This window comes from Colossoma macropomum, unplaced genomic scaffold (assembly GCF_904425465.1).
Source record: "Colossoma macropomum unplaced genomic scaffold, Colossoma_macropomum, whole genome shotgun sequence".
NCBI lineage: Eukaryota > Metazoa > Chordata > Actinopteri > Characiformes > Serrasalmidae > Colossoma > Colossoma macropomum.
Window position 1 is genome coordinate 43,598,594 of NW_023494785.1, and position 25,294 is coordinate 43,623,887.

At 41.3% G+C, this 25,294-nt stretch overlaps 1 protein-coding gene across 3 annotated transcripts in view; it reads right to left on the minus strand.

Annotated features, from left to right (window-relative positions):
* Nucleotides 1-25,294, minus strand: part of itga10 (integrin, alpha 10) — a 78,432-nt gene that overhangs the window by 7,366 nt on the left and 45,772 nt on the right. For all 3 annotated transcript variants that reach the window (XM_036596095.1, XM_036596086.1, XM_036596077.1), the window contains 17 exons: nt 18,464-18,629; nt 15,312-15,385; nt 14,882-15,026; nt 13,475-13,623; nt 12,479-12,622; nt 11,668-11,871; nt 10,935-11,065; nt 8,879-9,045; nt 8,090-8,232; nt 6,493-6,603; nt 6,016-6,101; nt 5,673-5,814; nt 3,651-3,743; nt 3,445-3,521; nt 2,730-2,819; nt 1,423-1,507; nt 468-581 (listed from right to left, as the gene is read on the minus strand). In XM_036596095.1, the coding sequence (XP_036451988.1) occupies nt 468-581; nt 1,423-1,507; nt 2,730-2,819; nt 3,445-3,521; nt 3,651-3,743; nt 5,673-5,814; nt 6,016-6,101; nt 6,493-6,603; nt 8,090-8,232; nt 8,879-9,045; nt 10,935-11,065; nt 11,668-11,871; nt 12,479-12,622; nt 13,475-13,623; nt 14,882-15,026; nt 15,312-15,385; nt 18,464-18,629 (2,121 nt within the window). The remainder of the gene's footprint in view (nt 1-467; nt 582-1,422; nt 1,508-2,729; nt 2,820-3,444; nt 3,522-3,650; nt 3,744-5,672; nt 5,815-6,015; nt 6,102-6,492; nt 6,604-8,089; nt 8,233-8,878; nt 9,046-10,934; nt 11,066-11,667; nt 11,872-12,478; nt 12,623-13,474; nt 13,624-14,881; nt 15,027-15,311; nt 15,386-18,463; nt 18,630-25,294) is intronic.

The following is a 25,294-nucleotide window of genomic DNA, read 5'->3' on the forward strand; positions in this document are numbered from 1 at the left end:
TCTGGATATTAATTTTATTAGAACTCCATTTTGGATATTAAATTTTTAGAACTTCATTCTGGATATTAATTTTTTAGAACTTTTTAGAAGTTCATTCTGGATATGAATCTTATTTAAATTTCATTCTGGATAAAATTTTATTAAAAATCAATTCTGGATATTAATTTTATTAGAACTACATTGTGGATAATAATTTTATTACAACTTAATTCTAGATATTAATTTCATTAGAACCTCGTTCTGGATATTAACGTTATTAAAACTTGTTTTAGAATCATTTACAGCTCTGTTCGTCATTCTGAACACATCTGATGTTTTTCCAGCTACTTATATTAGAATCATTTCACACTTTTATCTGCTCCCAGACTGATTTTGTATTATTAAAAACAGTGATTGTAAACTTCTCAACAGCACCGTAAACACAGACAGAGTGGAGTGAAGGTCCTCACGCACAGCTGGACACTCACGTTGTGAGAGGAAGCTTCCACCACTGACGAGAAGACTCTGTCCCCTGAAGCTACGGCGGGTAAACTCACTCTCAGCTCCAGATTTCTGACCACATAGCAGCCAAGATTCTGTACCTGAACACACAAACACACAACCTCACATACACAGAAGCAGAACAACAGATACCTCACATCACCGTTATGGGTGTTTCTGACAAGAAGAATCACTGAAAGTAGTTCATCTGTTTCTCTGTGTACTTTGTTACCCTGTTCTTCAGTGGTCAGGACCCCCATGGACCCTCACAGAGCAGGTACTATTTGGGTGGTGGGTCATTCTTAGCGCTGCAGTAACACTGACATGGTGGTGGTGTGTTAGTGTGTGTTGTGCTGGTCCGAGTGGATCAGACACAGCAGTGCTGCTGGAGTTTTTAAACACTGTGTCCACTCACTGTCCACTCTATTAGACACTCCTACCTTGTCGGTCCACCTTGTAGATGTAAAGTCAGAGACGATAGCTCATCTGCTGCTGCACAGTTTGTGTTGGTCATCCTCTAGTCCTTCATCAGTGGTCACAGGATGCTGCCCACAGGACACTGTTGACTGGATATTTTTGGTTCTCAGTCCAGCACCGACACTGACGTGTTTAAAAACTCCTGCAGCACTGCTGTGTCTGATCCACTCGTACCAGCACAACACACACTAACACACCACCAACACGTCAGTGTTACTGCAGTGCTGAGAATGATCCACTACCCAAATAGTACCTGCTCTGTGAGGGTCCATGGGGGTCCTGACCACTGAAGAACAGGGTAAAAGGGGGCTAACAAAGTATCAGAGAAACAGATGGACTACAGTCTGTAACTGCAGAACTACAAAGTGCACCTATATAGTAAGTGGAGCTGATAAGATGGACAGTGAGTGTAGAAACAAGGAGGTGGTTTTGATGGTGTAACTAATAAGTGATTTTAGGACGCACCCTGAAGTGTGTGTAGAACTCAGGTCCCGTCCCCTCGGACACAGTCCTGGTTGGATGGACCTCATACCGGTTTAGATTGGAATCACTGCACAGGGCCAAAACAAATATGAGAAACATGAAAGACGGAGCTTTTACCCAGATATTTAGAAATACTCTGCTTTTTAATGCTGTATAAGGAAAGTCTATTAGAGATTACTTAATGACCGACACAGTTTGAGGTGAGAGTGTGGTGATTAGAGATGTAGTTAGCACCATGCTAATTGGTGAGGAACAAGTGTGCATTACTTGTTAACTACATTAGCTTTATAACTCCAGCGCAAAAACTACAGAAGCAAACTTCAGACACGAAACATCTCATCTTGACTGACTGACTCATTACCTGAAGACTGGCAGTGTAATCCTCGCTGGAAAGAGCTCATCATCCTCTACTGACCTGTGGAGTTTGGCTTTGTTCTAACATGTCTCCACCGATCTACAGTGCCTCAAAGATCAGATACTGAACGTTGTTATCTCCATTTTTCCAAAGACTACAATAAAAAGTCCTGCGCGGTTGGAGGGGGAGCATAACGCCCTATAATCCTGTAAAGTTTGAAGTCAGTCATTTATATTTTCGCCGATTTACAGTGCTCTAAAATTCGCTGTCTCTCAGGATCTCCGCCACAGACGAGCATCTCCTCCAGGACGCCCAGGGTGCGCCTAAGTCAGATACAAATTTGCGAGGTTCTGGGGTCCGTATCTCCGGTTCCCTGAAGGCCAGCAATGCGATCCGGGGCTCGTTGGAAAGGGCACGTCATGCTCTACTTACCTGTGGAGTTTGGCCTCGTCACATTTTTAAAGTCGTATTTTTAAAGTTGCTTGTTGCAAAGCATTCATTTCTCCTTCGTTTTCATTCATTACGTCATCAGTGTTTAGTCGATGTCACATAACTGTGGACATTAAAAAACCTGAAGTCGTGCAACCCCTACAGTATTTAGAGCACAGGTGTCAGACTCCAGTCCTTGCAGGTCACAACACTGCAGACTTCAGCACACTGCTGATTCAGCTCACACCTGATTCAGCTCCTCAGCTGCTTAGCGCTTAGACCTTCATGAACTGAATTCAGAGAGTCAGATGAGGGTAAACGCTGATCTCTGCAGCACATTTGGCCCACAAGTTCCCAGTTTGACATGCCTGATTTAGAGTAAGCTGGGAGAAAGTTAGGTTTCTTACCAAACTATCGCTTTAAGTGATGCATCATGTGTTATAGTTAAAGAGCACAGTTGTAGAGGTGAACTGGCAGAGATGGAGGAAGAGTCACTAACACTAACCTGGTGATGAAGAGGTCAGGCTCATACTGGACTACAGTGTATAACCCAACTGTGTTGTCTGACAGAGTGTCCTCTCGCTCAACACTGTCACTGTAAAACACACACATACACACACACACACACACACACACACACACACACACACACACAGACAAATAAACACATACAAGAATCATCATCATCATCATTATTATTATTATTATTATTATTATTATTATTATTACGTAGTTCTAAATCTATGTAGTTGAATTGCCACCTTCAGATCAATGTATCCAAATTTTCACGTGCACTTTCACGTCTGCACATTCAGCCTATGTTGGTTTTGCTATAGATTATTACACTGGAATATATACAGCACTACACTCTTATACAGACGGTTCTTCAAGGGTTCTTTAGTAAAGACAGTGGTTCGATATTCAGCCATGAACACTCAGTGAAGCATCTGCATACATAAATGTTCTTTGCATGATGAAATGGTCCTTCAGGTTGATGGAAATTGTGTTGTCTATGGTTCTATAAGAAGCTTGTAACGATAGAGGAACACTTTTTGGTGCTACGCAGCACCATATACCACACATTTCACCATTTAATCATGCAAATGGTTCTTTGAGTGTTCATGGTTGTATGTAGAACCACTGTCTTTACTAAAGAACCCTTGAAGAACCATCTTTTTTTAAGAGAGTACAGTACTTTAGTAGAGTGAAGACACTGATACCTTGCTGCTACTAGCTTCATCTGGACCTTATTTAAAAGAAATGTGCAACTAAATTCAAACTCCAGCATGAAGTTCACCTGAGAGAGAGAGAGAGAGAGAGAGAGAGAGAGAGAGAGAGAGAGAGAGAGAGGGAGAGAGAGGGCACTCTTCAGTATATTTTATGTGAGAGAATAATGAGGAAGTGAACAGTGAAGAGGAGGAGGCACCTTGGACTGTGAGCGAAACACTGGATAGCTGACATTGCAAGAGTGACTGTTGGAGCTCAGGGCAGTACATTCAATCTTAAACTGGGCATCCTCCTGAGAGAGAGAGAGAGAGAGAGAGAGAGAGAGAGAGAGAGAGTCAACTGAGGATTCAGGTTATATCTACATTTATATCTACACAATACCTACATTTAGAGTCAGTTATTCATTCAGTCTAATGAGAAACAGTAGAACAGACTCAGTTTATATCACAATACCTACATTTAGAGTTGGTTATTCATTCAGTCTACTGAGAAACTGTAGAACAGACTCGGTTTATATCACAATACCTACATTTAGAGTCAGTTATTCACTTAACCTAATGAGAAACTGGAGAAAGTGACTCAAAATATGTACATATAGGGTACATAATTCATTTAAAAATCATTTAGCACAAAAAAACAACAAAAACAAACAAACAAACAAAAAAAAATCATTTAGCCCTAAATAATTTTAATTCATTTGGAAAGGACCGTTTAGGCTTGCAAATGGTTCTTTTGAGTGTTCATTGTTCTGCACAGAACCACAGAACCTTTGAAGAACCTTCTTTTTTAAGAGTGTAGAACCATTTCATGTGTATATGGTTCTATATAGAATTTTTTTGAACATTGTTCTTTATAGCATCAAAACGCGTTCCTCTATTGTTTTAAGCCTGACATCGTAACAATAGAAGAACCTTTTTGGTGCTATACAGAACTCACTGTTCTAAATAGAACCATTCTGTTTACTAAAGAACACTTGAAGGATCATCTGCTTTAAGCTTTGGCCTCACATGCATGAAAAGGGTTCTTACTGGGTTGACTGAGATAACTGTCCAACCTTGGAACAGTACCTCTTCAGTAGTGTATGTGTTTAGACTATAGATATACATAACTAGACGCTGCATTGGGTCCAGCCAGGCACGTCAACGGCGCCGCCATTTTAGGGCGGTCAACATCGCTGCTGGACTGCATTCAGTACCATTACAGAGCAGCAGGTTAATAAAGATACTGTCCAAAATTACACTATTTCAGGAATATCACACTCAGAAAGTGGGACAGGATTATATAACGGAGGGAACGCAGTGATCCACACTCATGTCTGTGTGATGTTTGTGTAGATGTGGTTGTGTGGTTGGCGAAGCACAGAGAACCTGTTGATGTGATTGTTTTTCCTCTGGTTTTATATGAAGCTTATTTCATTTAATAGTCTATTCAGGATCTTAACTTTATGTAGTAGTTATTTATTTACAGTGATGGTTAAAGCTTTGTAGCAGTAAGTTATAGCGTTCATTAATCCGTGTAGATATTAATAATAGATTAGCATTAGCACCTTCTTACACAAAGCTGAAGTTGGCTTCTTATTTGCCGGCTTCTTGTTCGAATTTTCCTGTTCCACCTTAAATGGTGCAGCTTCGGGGAGCAGAAAGTGACTGTTGCACCATTTAAGGTGGAACGAGAAAATTCAAACAAGAAGCTGGTGAATAGGAAGACATTCAGCTTCGTCCTTCTTTCTGTGTTTTGGGGGTTTATTTTATTTATATGTGTATTAATATTTGAAGTGATTCACACATTGATGGATTTGCTGATGTGTCTGATTGTGTTTCTCACACTAAACTCGGTTTTTATCGTCAGGTGCAGACTGAATACTTTCCTGCTGGTCCAGACGGCTAATTATCACGATCAGTTGTTAAAGTAGTAAAAGCTACTGAGAGCAGATCCGCGCAGACTGGATAAATCTGTGTCCGAGGGTTATAACTAAACAGATTTGGTGAAAATGGTTAGTAATAAGGAAGTTGTGGCTGATTTAATCCTGAGACTCTTCGTCTCTCAATACAAGTGAATTTGTTCAGAACCGGATCTTGACCTCTCCAACATGGCGGACACGCAGGCATATCGCCTCAGACAGAGAACAACAGACAACGCGGCATCTAGGAATGGATATCTATGGTTTAGACTTTCAGTACAGCAGGGCTTTTATGCAGTGTGCCTGTGTGCATTTATTTACCCGTATACTGAGGCTGCTGAAGTGCAGGTTTCTGGAGTAGTGCAGAGTCAGGCTGGTGTTGTAAGCGTTTTCCAGCCGGTTCTGGAGCTGAACCTCCACTGCTAATCGTCTGCGAGGGCTGCGGATCACGTACGGATGCTGCCTGCAGGCGCAAACAACATTAGCCTTTACACAACACTGACATGAGGCCACAAAGGGAGATTCTCTATTATTCAGCATCCAGAATGCATAGTGGTGTTATAAGGATAGCGCTTTAATAATATGGTATTACATGTTAATGTTGGTATTACTGATATTAGCAGCTTACAGTCTGAAGAGCAGTGCAGTAGGTTCATGTTAGTACCTTGTTCCTGAGATGTCCATGTGGGCTTTCAGATTCAGGTCTGTCACACAGACATCATCCTCCCCACAGTCTTTATAAAAAGGGATCTAATAAACACAATTACATAAACAACCATTTATGTCTCCATTCTTATGGCTTCTACTGATTCATTTAAAAAGCCTCTATAATGTTCATATGATCCACACAGTCATTCTGACAGACTGTAATACACTACAGGAAGTGTAGGGGGCGATATGGCTTCTACTGTTTCATTTAAAAAGCTCTATAATGTTCATATGATCCACACAGTCACTCTGACAGACTGTAATACACTACAGGAAGTGTAGGGGGCGATATGGCTTCTACTGTTTCATTTAAAAAGCTCTATAATGTTCATATGATCCACACAGTCACTCTGACAGACTGTAATACACTACAGGAAGTGTAGGGGGCGATATGCAGTCCTGGGAATAAACCTGAATCACACGTTTAACTCACTGTTTTCTTCACTGTGGTCGGCCAGCCTTCGTCCAGCACAGGGCCACTTTCTGTGTCGTTGATTTTGAAGTTCAGGGAGAAGCTGATTGGTCGGATGTAGTCAGCTGTGTCCTGTTGGTCAGATGAGAAGGGAAGCAAAAGGGAAAATGAAGAAACAGGAATATCTGGAGTCAGTCTATAAATTAATGACACAATAAATCAACATTATTCTAGTTTTTCTGTCAATAATTCTAATATTTGGTCTGGTATTTACTTCTGGTTCTCTTGTAATGCCTTGTGGTAGTTCTGACTTCCCTGCAGCTCCAATGTTTTGTTTTTTACCTTTGCGTGTAATTTCCATTGGTACTCTCTGTGTTTCTGTAGATTTAGCACTGTTTGTCTTATTATTGTTGTAGTTAAGCTCCTTGTGCATTTGTGTTCAAAATAATGTGATAGATAACAGTTTATTTATCTATTTCACTTAGCAGTATTTGGTTGAATGACCTTTGGCATTATAGCTATATCAGTAGCACTGATATACATATTCACATGTGATAGTTTAAAAAAACCCTGCTGAGGGACTTTGAATGTGGGCTTTGTCTAAACACCACTGTCTGTCTATCTATTCATCTATCTATCTGTCTGTCTGTCTATCTATCCATCTATCTATCTATCTGTCTGTCTGTCTGTCTGTCTATCTATCTATCTGTCTATCTGTCTGTCTGTCTGTCTGTCTATCTATCTATGTATTTATCTATCTATCTGTCTGTCTGTCTATCCATCTATCTATCTGTCTGTCTGTCTGCCTGTCTATCTATCTATCTATCTGTCTGTCTGTCTGTCTGTCTGTCTATCTATCTATCTATCTGCCTGTCTGTCTGTCTGACTATCTATCTATCTATCTATCTATCTATCTATCTATCTATCTATCTGTCTGTCTGTCTGTCTGTCCATCTGTCCATCTGTCTGTCTGTCTATCTATCTATGTATTTATCTATCTATCTGTCTGTCTGTCTGTCTATCTATCTATCTATCTATCTATTTATCTATCTGTCTGTCTGTCTGTCTGTCCATCTGTCCATCTGTCTGTCTGTCTATCTATCTATGTATTTATCTATCTATCTGTCTGTCTGTCTGTCTGTCTATCTATCTATCTATCTATCTATCTATCTACCTGTCTGTCCATTTGTCTGTCCATTTGTCTGTCTGTCTATCTATCTCTCTGTCTGTCTGTCTGTCCGTCCGTCCGTCCGTCTGTCTATCTATTGCTCTGTCTGTCTATCTATCTATCTATCTATCTATCTATCCACCTGTCTGTCTGTCCGTTTGTCTGTCTGTCTATCTATCTATCTATCTATCTATCTATCTACCCATCCGTCCGTCTGTCCGTTTGTCTGTCTGTCTGTCTATCTATCTCTCTGTCTGTCTGTCTGTCCGTCCGTCCGTCTGTCTATCTATTGCTCTGTCTGTCTATCTATCTGTCTATCTATCTATCTATCTATCTATCTATCTACCCATCCGTCCGTCTGTCCGTTTGTCTGTCTGTCTGTCTATCTATCTCTCTGTCTGTCTGTCTGTCTGTCTCAGTTGTTTATATTTCTCTTCTGTGTGAACTCACAAACACGTGGAAGGGCAGCGTCTGGCACAGGGTGTTTCCCACTTGAACTCTGACCCCTATCACAGTCTGCCTCTGGGAGCTGGAGTCAAACAGAGCACGTGCGGACAGCTTCCGGTCATCCAGCATCGCCCCCACCTGCAGATCTGAACAGGGGACGGGTTTGAATCACACAGAGTTCATGTTCATTCAGAGTGTCTTCCTGGGGATGAAGAGCAGCTCAGCCTATGTAGTAATTTGACAGTCTTCATTTCCAAACGCAGCTAAAAGCACATATTGAACGTTTTTTGGTTAAATTGTGGTTTCAGTACCTGAAATGTTTGAGTGCTGATGAGCACTGATATCACAACAAGGGGATAAAATGATTTTGCTTTCCTCTAAATGAACCTGCATTGGCTTTAAAATGATCAAAGGAACATAGTTTACCCTGCATGTAATCAATCAGCCAAGCCTGGTGTCTGAAGTTGGCTTCTTTAGTTTTGTACTGGAGCTGTGAGGCTAATGTAGCTAACACGTAAGCTTATACCCCACCAATTAGCATCATGCAACTAGGAAAGCTAGGAGTAACAAAACAGTATGTCGCTGCTGTCGGAACAAAACCTTGTATCTCCAAAATGGTAACTTTACAGGAGAACCTACTTTACTTTTAATGGAAGTCAATGGAATCAGACTTTTTTCCAAGTCATTTTGGGCCGTTTCTTTTGGTCCAATCATGATGAAATTTACACACAATGTGAAAGACAACAGGCATTTTCAAATAATGTCAAAAACAGAAAAATGGTTTCGTCTTACCGAAGTATGTGCCGTAAGCTCCAGGAGAGCGGCTGTTGGCGAAGAAGCAGGCAGAGGCGTTGAGGCAGGCGGACTCCCGGCCGCCCCTGTGGCAGTTCTTCTGGATCACATTGATGGAGTGCGGCTGGAAGGACAGGCTTACGTTGATCTGGACTATACTCCGTGACCTGCACGGAGAAAGAGTCACAACAAGACAGGTCAGGAAATGCCACACATTTATTTTCTGTGTAAGAATGTTGATATTAAAGCATACAAAATTAGTAGTAAGACCACAATTTTCAATCATATAAAAGCTATTTGGTTGCGGATAAAAGCATAAAACAACTCTAATCTGTTTGTCCTGTACAGCTTCGCAGCTTTCAAATAGTAGTGGACAATATGCCGGTTCATATAATTACAGCTGTAATATTCACTAAATTCGAGCAGCATCTGACGCTCGTAGATTAAAGCCTAACGCACATATGAGACAAATGACTTGTCTAACAACATTTAGACTGGATATCTTGTTAGGGTTAGAAAGCAATACTGACACCTGACTGTATACTGATCATTTCTGTTTTTACTATTTCACCCAATAAAAATATTTTAGATTTATTTCAGCTTTTAAATATAAGAAAGACAGTTCAGAATAATACACCATTGAGTGCGTTTACATGCACTCAATAATCCAATCATAATCGGATTTCTGCAGTTATCTGATTATTCAAATGGTTATGTAAACAGCACACTCAAATCTAGAAATCTGATTAAGAAATTTCATACAGAGGCTGGATTTGAGCTCAGTAATCAGATTTCTCAGTGCATGTGAACTCTTACTCTGATTTCTTTCGGATTTCTCAGTCTGTGCATGTGCAAAAACAGACGGCGGTACCGGAAATAAGTGAGCAGCGCTGAAACCAAATACAAAATAAAGGATTTAAATATTCTTCATCTTCTAGATGATGTTTGTTCATATTTTCAGGTAAAGCGCCTCGATGTTTTAAAAAAAGCCACTCATGAAGTTTGAGGTTTATGTTACGTTTACGTCATGTCTTCTTCTGTGAGTTTATTGGCTGGTTGTAAAGCAGAAATCTGATTACTGTCTGACTCATGGAGACCCGGAGTTTCCCCGTTATCTGATTACCCAAGAACATGTAAACACGTTGATCAAATTACTGACAAAATCTGATTTTCTGCAGTTATCGGATTATTCAGTGCATGTAAACACACTCAGTGTTAATCTACCAAAAAGGTTTACTTGGGCATTCAGCATGGTTTTATTTGAAATTAAAAAACATAAATACGATATACCATCAGTAATCGTATTTATACTGTCATATAATTTTTCCCCATATTAGGACTGAAATTGCAATTTCTTTTAAATGAAAGTCTGCGTTATCAAAAACATTGTCTTTTTTTAAGAGTGGAAATTGAACCTAATAACAGAGTTTGTGAAATGCCTGTAGATGACCAATCAGAGGCAACCAAACCTCCATGTGTTGTGACATCACAAGCACAACTTACTGGCAGTTCGGCACACTACGTTCAGGGGTCGAGCCTCAAGCCAGAAAAGGTGGATATTCTGAACTGCTTGGCCAAAAATAAACAGACCTGGACTTTCTATCTTATAGATAATAATCACAGTTTAAATTGCAGGTAGCAATATCGGTCAGAAACATCGCAATTAGACATTTTCTGCAAACCGTTCAGCCCTGGCCTATTCCGCCCTCTACTACTCTCAATAATTAGTAGGGAGTTTTAAAAAATGTCAGATGTGTCCAGAATGATGAAGAGAGCTGTAGAAGATGACGATGACTGTGAAAGCTGCAGGACATCAAGAATGAAGGTCTAATAAAATGAATTTCCAGAATGAACTCCAGTAAAATGAGCATTCTAAATGAATATCAAGAATAAATTTCTAATAAATATTCAAAATGAAGTTCTAACAATATTAATACCTTGTGGTTTTCAAATCTCATGAAAGAAAACTTCATAAATCACATAAAAAATGCATACAAATGTGTCATTTCATGCGCTTGAAACTGCTGCAAGTTTGAAAAGCTTTGGCATGGAGCACCTGAGGAGGACGGCGCTGCCCTGAGCTCCGACTGCCAGGTCCAGCAGCTCATCGCCGTCCATATCCAGCAGCGCGCTCAGACTGCGGCCAAAATACTGCAGGCCTGGAGAGAGAGAGGAGCCAGAGATACGCTACAGACAGAGGCAGAGAGACAGACAGGAGGAGGACGGACGGACGAAGGGAGAGAATAAACGGGGAGAAAGGAAGAATGAGAAAGAGAGTGAATGACAGTGAGAGTGAGGACTGTATAAAGGAGAAAACAGTTATTAGTTGCTGCACCATTTAAGGCGGAACGGGAAAATTCAAATAATAAACTTTTTAGTGTTCGACAGTTTCTCGCTGCAGATTAAACGTATCAGGAAACCAGCTGGAGTGATTATAAACACAAATAAGTCTTAAATTATCTAAATTATCGATGTTCATCTTAAATCTTTCTCTTTGCCGTTTTGTTAGCTTTTAACTAAGCGAGACTGTTGTTGCTATGGTGACCAGCAGTCTGCGCTGATCTTCAGGGTTAAAGGGTGAATTAGCAGTTCTACATTAACTCCAGAGTTTAAGACCATTTATTGTTAAACTGTGTTGAACGATCAGCAGAGCTTTATTTTACTGTTTTTACCTACAAATCTAATTCAGGAGCCGCAACAGGGCAGTAAAAGAGCCGCATGTGGCTCCGGAGCTGCATGTTGCCGACCCCTGTCCTAGACCAAGATGTGGTTCGTACCGAACTCTTTACCTGTTTGTACTGAGGTATTATGTAGTATTCATCGCCGTGGTAGATGTAAAGTGCCCCCTGGTGGTCGTCCTCCAGCGGGGCTCCCACCAGCAGGTCAGCGTAGCCGTCATGGTTGAGGTCCGGAGCCACAGCCATGGCATAGCCAAACCGAGCATCCTGGGCTTTGGACTGAGCATGCAGCGTCCCGTTAGGAGCAAAACCCTCCTGAGGGAGGAAGAGAAGGGAAGAGAGGAGATCCATCATCATTCAGTCAATACTTTCTATCACAGAAAAGCAATTTAGGTGTGGATAAATGTATGAATTCATTCTTATATTCTAGTCCTGGGCAATTTCAGCTCTCAGATAATTAGCAGTGAGCAGAAGGGTAAGCCAGTCTCTTGGGGTTAGCCACAAGTCTATGATGAACAAAGCCTTATGATTCTGACTAGGGCTGGGCGATATGACAATATATATAGTTATCGTGATAAATTATGTCAATAAAATATGCTTCTCTGAACATATCATGTATATCGTCAGTGCTTGTAGTGACCAACTGCATGTTTCATTATAAGGAGAGCAAAATTAGTCCTGTTTAACTGGATTTAGTGTCAAATACTGAATAAAAAACTTTCTGTTCACAGTTTTTGATAGTATTTTTTAAAGTGTAGCGCCACTGGTTTTGATCAGTTGTCTGAAAAAAATAAAAATTGTGACATACTGTATTTCGTGAAAATTTCTTTAAGTACCGTAACGTTATATTTTCGCCATATCGCCCACCTCTAATCCTGACACACAAAGACATACTCATACTGCTTGTCCTGTAGCCTCTTACCCCATCCAGACAGTAGACGTAAACCTTCCCTGTCTCTTTGTTCCCTGCTCCGAGGAACATGGGGGCAGCGATGAGGAGGATATCTGTTATGCCGTCCTGGTCCACGTCCACCCCACAGACCTCACTGCCAAAATACGAGCCAATCTGCAAAGACAGAGGGGGGAGAAAAAGAGAGAGAGAAAGTCAAAGTCTACTGAGAAACCTTTAAAATGTGCTGTCATTGAGTGTGTTTACTTATACTCAATAATCTGATCATAATCTGATTTCTGCAGTTATCTGATTATTCAAATTGTAATGTAAACAGAACACTTTAATTTCTTAGACTGGAGTAAGGTCTAGAAATCTGATTAAGAAATCCGATAAAGAGGCTGGATTTAAACTCAGTAATCAGATTTCAGTGCATGTAAACTCTTACTCTGATTTCTTTCGGATTTCTTAGTCTGCGCATGTGTGAAAACAGACGGCGGTACTGGAAATAAGTGAGTAGCGTCGCCGCGAGACGCAGCAAAACACTTTTGGAGCGACACTGAAACATGCATGATGCTTGAGTTTTACGTTATATTTATGCCATGTCTGATTCTGTGAGTTTATTGGTTGCAAAGCAGAAATCTGATTACTATCTGACCCGGAGTTTCCCCGTTATCTGATTACTCAAGAGCATGAAAACACACTGACACAATCTGATTTTCTGCAGTTATCAGATTATCAAGTGTAAAAACACTGAACCATTTACTGAAACAATCTGATTTCCTGCAGTTATCAGATTATTAAGTATAAACATACTGAACCGATTTCTGACACAATCTGATTTTCTGCTGTTATCAGATTATTATGTGTAAACACACTGAACCGGTTTCTGACACAATCTGATTTTTTTCAGTTATCAGATTATTGAGTGTAAACACACTGAACCAGTTACTGACACAATCTGATTTCCTGCTGTTATCAGACTATTACATCTCAAAATGAACTGCCTCAGATCAGTTTGTCCTGTACCTGCTCTCCATTCAGGGCCTGTGTGATGGTGACGTCTCCATTTGGGCTGAGGTCAAACAGAATGACCTTTCCTTTGTGTTTGAATCTGGGGGCTCCGGCCACGTAGAGCCTCCTCCAGTCCCCTACGGTCACTGAGGACACGGTGTAACCTGTGACAGAGCCGTACACAACCATGCTGAACACTGTATCCAATCAAATTCAAGAATAATGTTTCTCAATGTAAAACAGCAAAGAACTTCAGTTTTTCATCATCTACGGTACATAATATCATTAAAAGATTCAGAGAATCTGGAGAAATCTCTGTATGTAAGGGACAAGGCCAAGGTATTTGCTGGCCGTGATCTTTGGGCCTTTAGACGGCACTGCATTAAAAACAGACATGATTCTTTAGTGGAAATCGCTGCACAACTTCTGAAAAACACTTCTGAAAACTGCTGTCTGTGAACACAGTTCGGTGCTGCATCCAAAAATGCAAGTATAAACGCAAAGAAGAAACCATAAATAAACAGGATCCAGAAAAGCTGCCACCTTCTCTGGGCCAGAGCTCATTTAAAATGGACTGAGGGGAAGTGGAAAACTGTCCAGTGGTCTAACAAATCAAAATTTGAAATTCTTCTTGGAAATCATGGACACTGTGTTCTCCGGGCTAAAGACCACTCAGCTTGTTATCAGTGCACAGTTCAAAAGCCAGTATTCATGATGATATAGGGGGGCATTAGTGCACATGGCATGGATGACGTGCACATCTGTGAAGGCACCATTAATGCTGAATGATATATACATGTTTTGGCAACATATGCTGCCATCCAGACAACGTCTTTTTCAGGAAAGGCCTTGATTATTTCAGCAAGACAATGTAAAACCACGTTCTGCATGTATTACAGCAGCATTGCACTGTTTTAAAAAAGTATGGGTGCTAAACTGACCTGCCTGCAGTCCAGACCTGTCACCACTGATAACATTTGGCACATCATGTATTTTCATTATTTTCATTATGTAATGAAAAATATGACCAATGAGACCCTGAACTGTTGAGCATCTGAAATCCTATGTTAAGCAAAAATGGGAAAACATTTCACCTTCAAAACAACAGCAGTCGGTCTGTTGTTGTCGGAGTGTGTTTAAAAGAAGAGGTGATGAAACACAGTGGCATCAAATTCAAAATGAGCATATATATCTTAAAAAACCATACATTTTTCACTTTCAACGTTTGATATGTTGTTTTTGTACTATTTTCAATTAAACATAGGGTTTAAATGATTTGCACATCACTGAATTTTATTTTTATTTTCATTTTGCACAGCATCCCAACTTTTTTGGAAATGGGGTTGTATTTACTGTGCACGTATATGATCTACTGTTTGCAGGTGGTGTCTAACAGGTTAAATGTGCAGGTGTTGAGGTTACCCAGGTAAGCTGCATGCTTCTTCAGCTCCAGCGGAAATTCCTTCTCGAAAGCCTCTCGTGGAGGCATGATTCTTCCATCACTGCTCTCCTTCAGCACTCCTCCCTCCCAGTCATACGCTCCCACCATCCCGAACAAGATCCCATCCTGGAAACCAGCACAGTAGGCTTTCAATAATGCAGCACATCCTAATTTCTTCAGAGCGTAGAAACAAGGAGGTGGTTTTAATGCTATGGATGGTAGGTGTTTCTGTTTAAATGGCCAGTAACTGTAGATACAACTGAGTATTGACTAATAAACTGAAAAGGCGGCATAAATGCAGGCACTGTATAACAACCCCATCACAGTTCATACTAATTTATAGTTATCATTACGATGTAGGCATGTTTTTAAAAAGACCCTTCACATTTCCTTTTTTCAGAGTCTACTCACATCTAAAATGTGTGTTGAGAAGCCAATCTGGGACATCTCCATGAGGAAGGCACTTTCATTGTAGCTCAGTGTTCCTGTCATGGCAAAAGAAATCACATCCATTACAGTAGAATCAATATAGCACATAACTCATCATGCAGCACCCTAGCAACCACTTGGGATATCATTGCAGCCACCTAGCAGCACACTAGCAACCACTTGGGATACCATAGCAGCCTCTTAGCAGCATCCTAGCAACCACTTGGGATATCATAGCAGCAATCTAGCAGCACACTAGCAACCACTTGGGATATCATAGAAGCCATCTAGCAGCACACTTAGCAACCACTTGGGATACCATAGCAGCCACCTCGCAATTCTCTAGCAACCACTTGGGATATCATAGCAGCCAGCTAGCAGCACCCTAGCCACCACTTGGGATATCATAGCAGCCTCCTAGCAGCATCTAGCAACCACTTGGGATATCATAGCAGCCATCTAGCAGCACTCTAACAACCACTTGGGATACCATAGCAGCCACCTAGCAACACCCTAGAAACCACTTGGGATATCATAGCAGCCACCTAGCAACATCCTATCAACCACTTGGGATATCATAGCAGCCTCCTAGCAGCACCCTAGCAACCACTTGAGATATCATAGCAGCCACTGAGCAACACCCTAGCAACCACTTGGGATATCATAGCAGCCACCTAGCAGCACCCTAGCAACCACTTGGAATATCAAAGGAGCCATCTAGCAGCACACTAGCAACCACTTAGGATACCATAGCAGCCACCTAGCAACACCCTACAAACCACTTGGGATATCATAGCAGCCACCTAGGAGCACCCTAGCCACCACTTGGGATACCTTAGCAGCCATCTAGCAATACCCTAGCAACCACTTGAGATATCATAGCAGCCAGCTAGCAACACCCTAGCCACCACTTGGGATACCATAGCAGCCACTAAGCAATACCCTAGCAACCACTTGGGATATCATAGCAGCCATCTAGCAGCATTCTAATAACCACTTGGGATATCAAAGTAGCCACCTGGCAACACCTTAGCAACCACTTGGGACACCATAGCAGCCACCTAGCAATACCCTAGCCACCACTTGAGATATCATAGCAGCCACCTAGCAGCACCCTAGCCACCACTTGGGATACCATAGCAGCCACCTAGCAATACCCTAGCAACCACTTGGGATACCATAGCAGCCACCTAGCAGCACCCTAGCCACCACTTAGGATATCACAGCAGCCACTTAGCAATACCCTAGCAACCACTTGGGATATCATAGCAGCCACCTAGCAGCACCCTAGCCACCACTTGGGATACCATAGCAGCCACCTAGCAATTCTCTAGCAACCACTTGGGATATCATAGCAGCCAGCTAGCAGCACCCTAGCAACCTCTTGGGATATCATAGCAACCACCTAGCAACACCTTAGCAACCACCTAGCAACACCCTAGCAACCATTCAGCAACAACCTAGCAACCACCTAGCAAGTGCTGAAGCGCAATCACCCTGCGCTTCCTTCGGGAAATTATTTATTAAATCCTTGAAATATTAAATAAAACTCTGAAAAATAATTTTTGCTGTGTAGTTTACAATATTTACATTATGTTTGCAATAATCTAACTTATTACCTAAGTTATAAATTATATATAACATTCTATATATAATACATTTTATTAAAGATACATGATTATAACTTTTGAACAGCAGTGTATGCCTTCCAGACACATATGAAGTTGAAAGGACTTCTCTTTCTTTGGGTCAGTTAGGACATCCTGCCATGCCAGCGGCCGTGTCCACACTCTCGGGCGTTCTTCTCACCTTCCCTAACCCTCCCCTCTGTCCTTTCCTTCCTTCCTCTCCTCAGAGTCTAGATGGTAAGTCCTTGAGCTCTGCTCCAGCTCAGGAGTTTCATCTGAGGTGGCACCTCGCCCTTGTCTCCTTTCAGTTCCTTTCTTTCTCCTCCCTTCCTCTAACAGGGTGGCATCATCCTTTCCTGTATCTCAGGCCATTTATCAGCAAAAACGGAACATCATCACTGCCACAGCGACAGCAGACACCAAGGGCTTTGTGGAAGATGTTAGAGCCACAGAATACCTACAGCCAAAAATCATTATGGCAGAACGTGCTTTAGTAACATATGCCAGCGTTAGGGCTGTTCACACTAGTCCATTAGAAACAGCCTATTAAGCAACACCCTAGCAACTACTTGGGACATCATAGGAGCCACATAGCAACTACTTGGGATATCATAGCAGCCACCTAGCGACACCCTAGCAACCGCTTGGGATATTATAGCAATCACGTCGGATATTACAGCAGCCACCTAGCAACTTCCTAGCAACCACTTGGGATATTATAGCAACCACTTGGGATATTATAGCAATCACTTGGGATATTATAGCAGCCACTTAGCAACTTCCTAGCAACCACTTGGGATATCATAGCAACCATCTAGCAACACCCTAGCAACCACTTGGGATATTATAGCAATCACTTGGCATATCATAGCAGCCACCTAGCAACTTCCTAGCAACCACTTGGGATATCATAGCAACCATCTAGCAACACCCTAGCAACCACTTGGGATATTATAGCAATCACTTGGCATATCATAGCAGCCACCTAGCAACTTCCTAGCAACCACTTGGGATATCATAGCAGCCACTTAGCAACACCCTATCAACCAGTTGGGATAACACAGCAGCCACTTAGCAACACCCTAGCAACCACTTGGGACATCACAGCAGCCACCCAGCAACACCCTAGCCACCACTTGGGATATTACAGCAGCCACATAGCAATACCCTAGCAACCACCTAGCAACACCCTAACAACCGCTTGGGATATCATAGGAGCCACCTAGCAACTACTTGGGATATCATAGCAGCCATCTAGCAACACTCTAGCAATCACTTGGGATACTATAGCAACCACTTGGGATATTACAGCAGCCACCTAGCAACTTCCTAGCAACTACTTGGGATATCATAGCAGCCACTTAGCAACACCCTAGCAACCACTTGGGATATCACAGCAGCCACATAGCAACATCCTATCAACCATTTGGGATATCATAGCAGCCACTTAGCAACACCCTAGCAGCCACTTCCATTCCATCCTAATCTGTTAACTGTGTCTCGTACCCTCCAGGCTGAAGATACGATCTCCCAGTGCATCTACGATGTCGTTCAGCGCTGCTTCGTCCGTTACGTTGAAGAAGTATTTCTCATCCGGGTCGCTGGCGATGTATTTGATCTCATTGATGAAGGTCTCTGGGTCCTGCTGCCTGCGGATGTAGTGACCCAAAACCTGAGAGAAACATGGTGAAAAATCACCCGTCTGCGTTAGCATGAGGGCTACTGCAAACCAATTCATCTGGACCTTAAAGGACTTCAGACAAAACCTTCTGGTTAACCTGTCCACTGTAAGGAAGTCTGAGTGTCTTTAATTTCAGATGATTTCAGATTTCAGAAGGATAGTTACAGTTGCTACCCTCATAAAAAGATGTTTCTTCAAAGGTTCTTCAGTTAAAAACCTATATAGAACCATGAACACTCAAAGAACATTTGCATGCATAAATAGTTCTTTGCATGGTGAAATGGCTCTTCACATTGATGGAGAATGTTTATGCTTCTATGTAGCACCAAAAAGGGTTCTTGTATAGAACCATCTACAGCACATTCTCCACCAATCTAAAGAACCATTTTTCTTTACTAAAGAACCCTTCAGAAACCATCTTTTTTAAGAGTGTAGGCTATGAAAGACCAACTGGGTGAACCAGTTTGCTACAGTGCTACCCTGAGGCAGAGCACTCTTAAAAAAGTTCTTCAAAAAAAAGTAGTGGTTCTTCAAGGGTTCTTTAGTAAAGAAAATGATAAACGCTCAAAGAACCATTTTTGCATGATTAAGAGGTTCTTTGCAACATGAAAGTCATCCTTAGCTTGATGGAGAATGTGCTGTAGATGGTTCTATATAGAGCCTTTTTGAAAAGGGTTCTATATAACACCAAAAAGGGCTTGACAATGTAACAACAGAAGAACGCTTTTGGTGCTGTATAGAACCCTTTTCAAAAGGGTTGTATATAGAATCATCTATAACACATTCTGAAGAACCCTTTCATGATGCAAAGAACTCTTTAATCATGTAAAGGGTTCTTTGAGTGTTCATGGTTCTATATAGAAACGTTTTCTTTACTAAAGAACCCTTGAAGAACCATATTTTTAAGGGTGTAGTACAAATAAAGTACAAAATAACCTGAGATTTCTTCAAAACAGCAGTACGCAGAGGGCCACTGGCTGCCTGAGAGTAAGGATAATAACAGACGGGTTCTCATGCAGAACGCCAACACCTCCACAGCTCTACAAGAGCACCTAACCAGACGATGAGATGCAGAGGTTTATGAAGAGGAACCAGGTGGTCAGAGAAGCAGAGGAAAAGCCAGAACACCTCCGCATGAGTCAGAGAGAACATCGCTTTCTCACACGCTGGACAGAGCACCTACTGGCAGCTCACCACTAACGAGAAGTCCTTTACATCAACCTGGGTTCTGTCCAAGCTACACTCTTATGAACGAATGGTTCTATAGGGGTTCTTTAGTAAAGACAATGGTTCTATACAGAACAGTAAACACTCAAAGAACCATCTGCATGCTTAAATGAGTCTTCACATTGTGAAATGGTTCTACAGATTGATGGAGAATGTGTATAAAGCACCAAAAAGAGTTCTGCTACCGTTACGGTGACAACGTTGTAACAAGAGCAAAACCTTTTTTGGTGGAACCATGTCCAGAAAGGCTCTATATAGAACCATACATGGCACATTTTCCATCAATCTGAAGAACAATTTCACCATACAACGAACCATTTAAGCATGTATATGGTTCTTTAAGTGTTCCTGGTTCATGGTTTATACTGAAGAACCATTGAAGAACCAACTTATTAAGTGTAAAGCCAAGCTTAAAGGGCTCATTTCCATTAACAATAACCCGCTACAATAGAATGTCCTTTAGGTCCTTCTGACAAACTGACCAAACATACACTCTTAAAAAAGATGGTTCTTTAGAGGTTCTTCAGTAAAGAAAGTGGTTCTGTAAAGAACCATGAACACTCAAAGAACCCTTTGCATGATTAAAGGCTCTTTGCATCATGAAAGGGTTCTTCAGAATGTCCTGTAGAAGGTTCAATATAGAGTTTTTGAAAAGGGTTCTACATAGCACCCAAAAGTGTTCTTCCACACCCACCCACCTGCAACGCTATAACAGTCTCAACTTCACTGTGTACTGTCAGGAACATGTGTAATTATTAGTTATTAGACTTTAAGCTGCACTCTTTAAAAAGACGGTTCTCCAAGGGTTCTTTACTAGAGACAGTGGTTCTATACAGAGCCATGAACACTCAAAGAACCCTTTCCAAAGGGTTCTTTGCATTGTTAAAGCGTTCTTCAGATTGATGGAGACTGTGCTGTAGATGTTTTTTTTTAAAAAAAGATTCTATGTAGCACCTTAAAGGGTTCTTCTAATGTTACAAGCTTGACATCGTAATAACAGAAGAACCCTCTAAGATGCAATATAGATCCCTTTTCAAAAGGTTCTATGTAGAACCATCTACAGCACAGTCTCCATCAATCTGAAGAACACTTTAACGATGCAAAGAACCTTTTAATCATGTAATGGGTTCTTTAAATGTTCATGCTTCTTTATAGAACCATTTTCAATACTAAAGAACCCCTGAAGAACCATCTTTTTTAAGAGTGCAGGCTATGAAGAACCAACTGCATCAACCAGTTTGCTACATCGCCATCCGGAGGCAGAGCAGTGCTGCAGCTCTACACCCTTAAAAAAGATGGTTCTTCAAGGGTTCTTTAGTACATAAAATAGCTCTATAAAGAACCATGCACACCCTTTGCATGTTTAAGGGGGTCTTTTCATCATGAAAGGGTTCTTCAGATTAAAGGAGAATGTGATGAAGATGGTTCTATATATAATCTTTTTTTTAACCATTTTTACCACGATTGGAGAACCATCCTTTTTAAGTGTGTAGTGCAGCCAATATGATGATAGTTTAATGTTATGGTGATCACAATATGCTCTTCTGGGTATATCATGGAGAACGTCAGCACAACCAGGAGAAATCCCTGTACGCAAGGGACAAGGTTGACGGTCAATACTGGATGCTCGTGATCTTCAGGCCTTCAGGCGGCACTGCATTAAAACCAGGCATGATTCTGTACTGGAAATCACTGTATGGGCTCAGAAACACTTCCAGAAATCACTGTCTGTGAACACAGTTCGGCGCTGCATCCACAAATGCAAGTTAAAGCTGTATCATGCAAAGAAGAAGCTACATATAAACAGGATCCAGAAACGCTGCCGTCTTCTCTGGGCCAAAGCTCGTTTAAAATGGACTGAGGCAGAATGGAAAACTGTTCTGTGGTCAGATGAATCCAAATTTGAAATTCTTTTTGGAAACCACGGACGGCGTGTCCTGCGGACTCAAGAGGAGAGGGACTGTCCAGCTTGTTATCAGTGCACTGTTCAAAAGCCTGCATCTCTGATGGTCTGGGGTTGCATTACTGCCTATGGCGTGGGCAGCTTACACATCTGGAAAGGCTCTATCAATGCTGAACAGTCTATAGAGGTTTTAGAACAACTAATGCTCCCATCCAGACAACGTCAGTACTTTACAAACTCTAACTGCATGTTTTATTACAAAGTGAGAATAATTGGGCCTGTTTAATTGGATTTGGTGCAGCTTATCTAAATATCATGATGCATATCGCTGTTGTCGGAAGAAAACCTCGTATCTCCATTTTTGTCGTTTTTCAGTTTTTGACATAATTTGAGAAAGCCTGTTGTCCTTTACATTGTGTGTAAATTTCATGATGAATGGACCAAAACAAATGACCCAAAACGACTTGGAAAAAAGTCTGGTTCCATTGACTTACATTAAAAGTAATGTAGGTTTTTCCTTTTCCTGTAAAGTTACCATTTTGGAGATACGAGGTTTTGTTCTGACAACAGCGATATCTATATCTAAAATGTCTTGGAGCATTGTGATATAATATATTCACCATATTGCCCTCCCTTAGTTTAAAGGGGTTAAACAATTATTCCAGATTAAACATAAAGCCACCCAACATCAACACGAAGAAACAAAGGCCTCCTGAGCTCGAGTTACAATTAATCCTCATGTTTAATAACCTGGACACACAGGAAAAGAGAGGAGGAAGAGAACAAAGGCATGTGGGAGGAGTGTTTGGGGGGGTATATGCTCTATATGCGCTATGCACATTTATTTTATCATTCCTCTGACTGGGGTCCCTGAATCTCTCAGCGTGACTGCAGCGGCCTGCAGGATATCCCCCCCCACCCCCCGCTCTGCAGCTCGGGAAATGTAACAAGCTGGTCCTTCGCCCGTAAATATGTACAGATCTTTCCTTCAAACCCCAGAGTATTTCCACGTCTGCTGCCAGCTGGTACTGGTTTCTACATATAGTCACGCTGACTGGGGGAGAAGGGAGGGGGTGTGGGGGGTGTGGAATTAAGAGCATTCTAGGACACGTCTGTTTCACTTTAAAGGGCTCATATTGGAGAAAAACATTTTTCTTGGCTTCTTCTTTTAAATGAAAGATTGTGATGTGGTATGTAAACGTTAGTAAGGTTTCAATGTATTGTTCACTTCTGGTCCATACAGTCCAAACAGAGGCTGAGAAAACAGCCTGCTTTAAATTCATCATGGTTGTGATGTCACAGTCATGAACATATTTACATTTAAAGCATCACTTGTTCAAACTGAGAGAGGACAGTGAGTGCGGAGAAAAAGAACGTATTAAAATGAGTGTGCGGCGCTACCGGGTCAGATTTGGTGGGAATTGTTCGGACCACGTGGCTCCTTATGTATTGTTATCTTAAGATCACAAGACAGTAGACTCACTATCTCAAGATCACAATTTTGTTACCTTGAGATCACAAATAGTTAACTCGTTATTTCAAGATAACTTTGTTATCTTGCGATCACATATAGTTAACTCATTATCTAAAGATAACAACTTTGCTATCTTGAGATCACAGGATAATTAACTTGTTGTCTCAAGATAACAACTTTGTTTTGTACAGATCCCTGCTGGTGACATCCCATATAAATAAAAATAATGCCTGGCCCCCCCTTAGTAACACGTGGGAGTAAGATCCTAATGCATGGCCATGACTTATTAAGGCATGGAAATGAGATAATTAAGGTGTGGCCACGACTTAATTATCTCATTCCCACACATTAGGATCTCGTCTCCATGCCCTACTAAGTCGTAGCCATGACTTAATTATCTCATTCCCATGCCTTACTTAGTGGTAAGTTTATAGAGGATGTCACCAGCGTAGTTTTGAGATAACAGTTTTGCTATATTGAGATCACAAGATAATTAAGCAGCTTGCATAGCTTTAAAATGCATATTCTACTAAATGTTAAGCTGACAGAAACAATGTAATACAGGGTTTATTTTCACCACTATGGTAAAGTAATGGCAGACGTGCACTGCAGGTCACGTTTCTTCGCTGCACTGATTGCCTCTCAATTTGGCACTAATTCCTCTCCACAGAATACGGGCCCCATGAAGAACAGCCCCAAATATTTTTCACCCTATCAGTCTCTAACACATGACTGCATCCCTGCGTTAGTCATGCACTGTCCGTCTCCACAGATCACTAATGTCTAAAACACAGCCTGCTTTTCACCGCACGACTGACGCTGTTATTTTTGCGAAGCCTTTTCTCGACACTCCCTCGAGGGCTTTATTTTTCAGGCTGATTTTTTGTGCCTTTTGGGGAGAACATGAAAAACAGCAAAACACGAGGGCTGTGCTTCGGCTGGCGTGCCATGAAAACGAGCTGTCGTGGTTCGGTCCCGCAGGTACCCTGAGGAGACTCACATCAGCCCTGTGACCCGGCCAATCTGGACACCGTTTGGTTTGTGTACGGCAGGAAAACACCTCGTCCAGTAGCTGGCTGAAGTGGCTAACGTGAACCGCGTGTGTGAAGCCGCTGAGAGGTGAATAACTGAAACAAAGAAGGAGCTGTGACGGATGAGCGGTCGGCCAAAATCAGAGCAAATAAACAAGCCTTCCTCCGGCTCTTTCATGCTGTCATTTATCCGGGGTCTTTAGTTGAGGCTCCACTTTTGATTTTGCTCGTTTCATGTGGGCTGCTGACTTATGTGTCCGGTTAAATATGTCTGAGTTTGTTGGACGGAAAAAAGCAGCAGCTTTGCAAAACTGAATAGTGGCTCCTACTGTGCAGAGCAGTTTGTTCATCTTCTGGATGATGTAGTGTAAGTTTGTGCATCACCTTTACTAACACTAGACCCTTTTACTATGTTTGGTTTAGGGCTGTACGATAAATCGCGTTTTTATTAGTATCACGATATGAGTTTTCACGATGAACACGTTGTTAAAGCGGCAAGGACAGAAAAGATCAAATGACCATACACAGCGACAGAGAGACACCTTTACAAAGTTGTCATCCTGAGATAACAAGTTAACTGTCTTGTGATCTCAAGATTACAAAGTTGTTATCTGATATCAAAAATCAAAGTTGTTATTCTGAGATAAGTGAATTATCCTGTGATCTCAAGATAACAAAGTTGTTATCTTCAGATAACGAGTTGTCTCGTGAACTCAAGATACCAAAGTTGTTATCTTGAGATAATGAATTAACTATCTTGTGATCTCGAGATAACAAAGTTGTAATCTTGAAATAACGAGTTAGCTGCCTTGTGATCTCAAGATGACAAAGTTGTTATCTTGAGATAATGAGTTAATTATGTGGCCTCAAGATAAAGTTGTTGTCTTGAGATAATGAGTTCATTATCTTGTGATCTCAAGCTGATGTTATCTTGAAATAATGAGTTAACTCTCTGTGATCACAAGGTAACAAAGTTGTTATCTTGAGGTCACAAGATAAGTAGCTCATTATCTTGAGATAA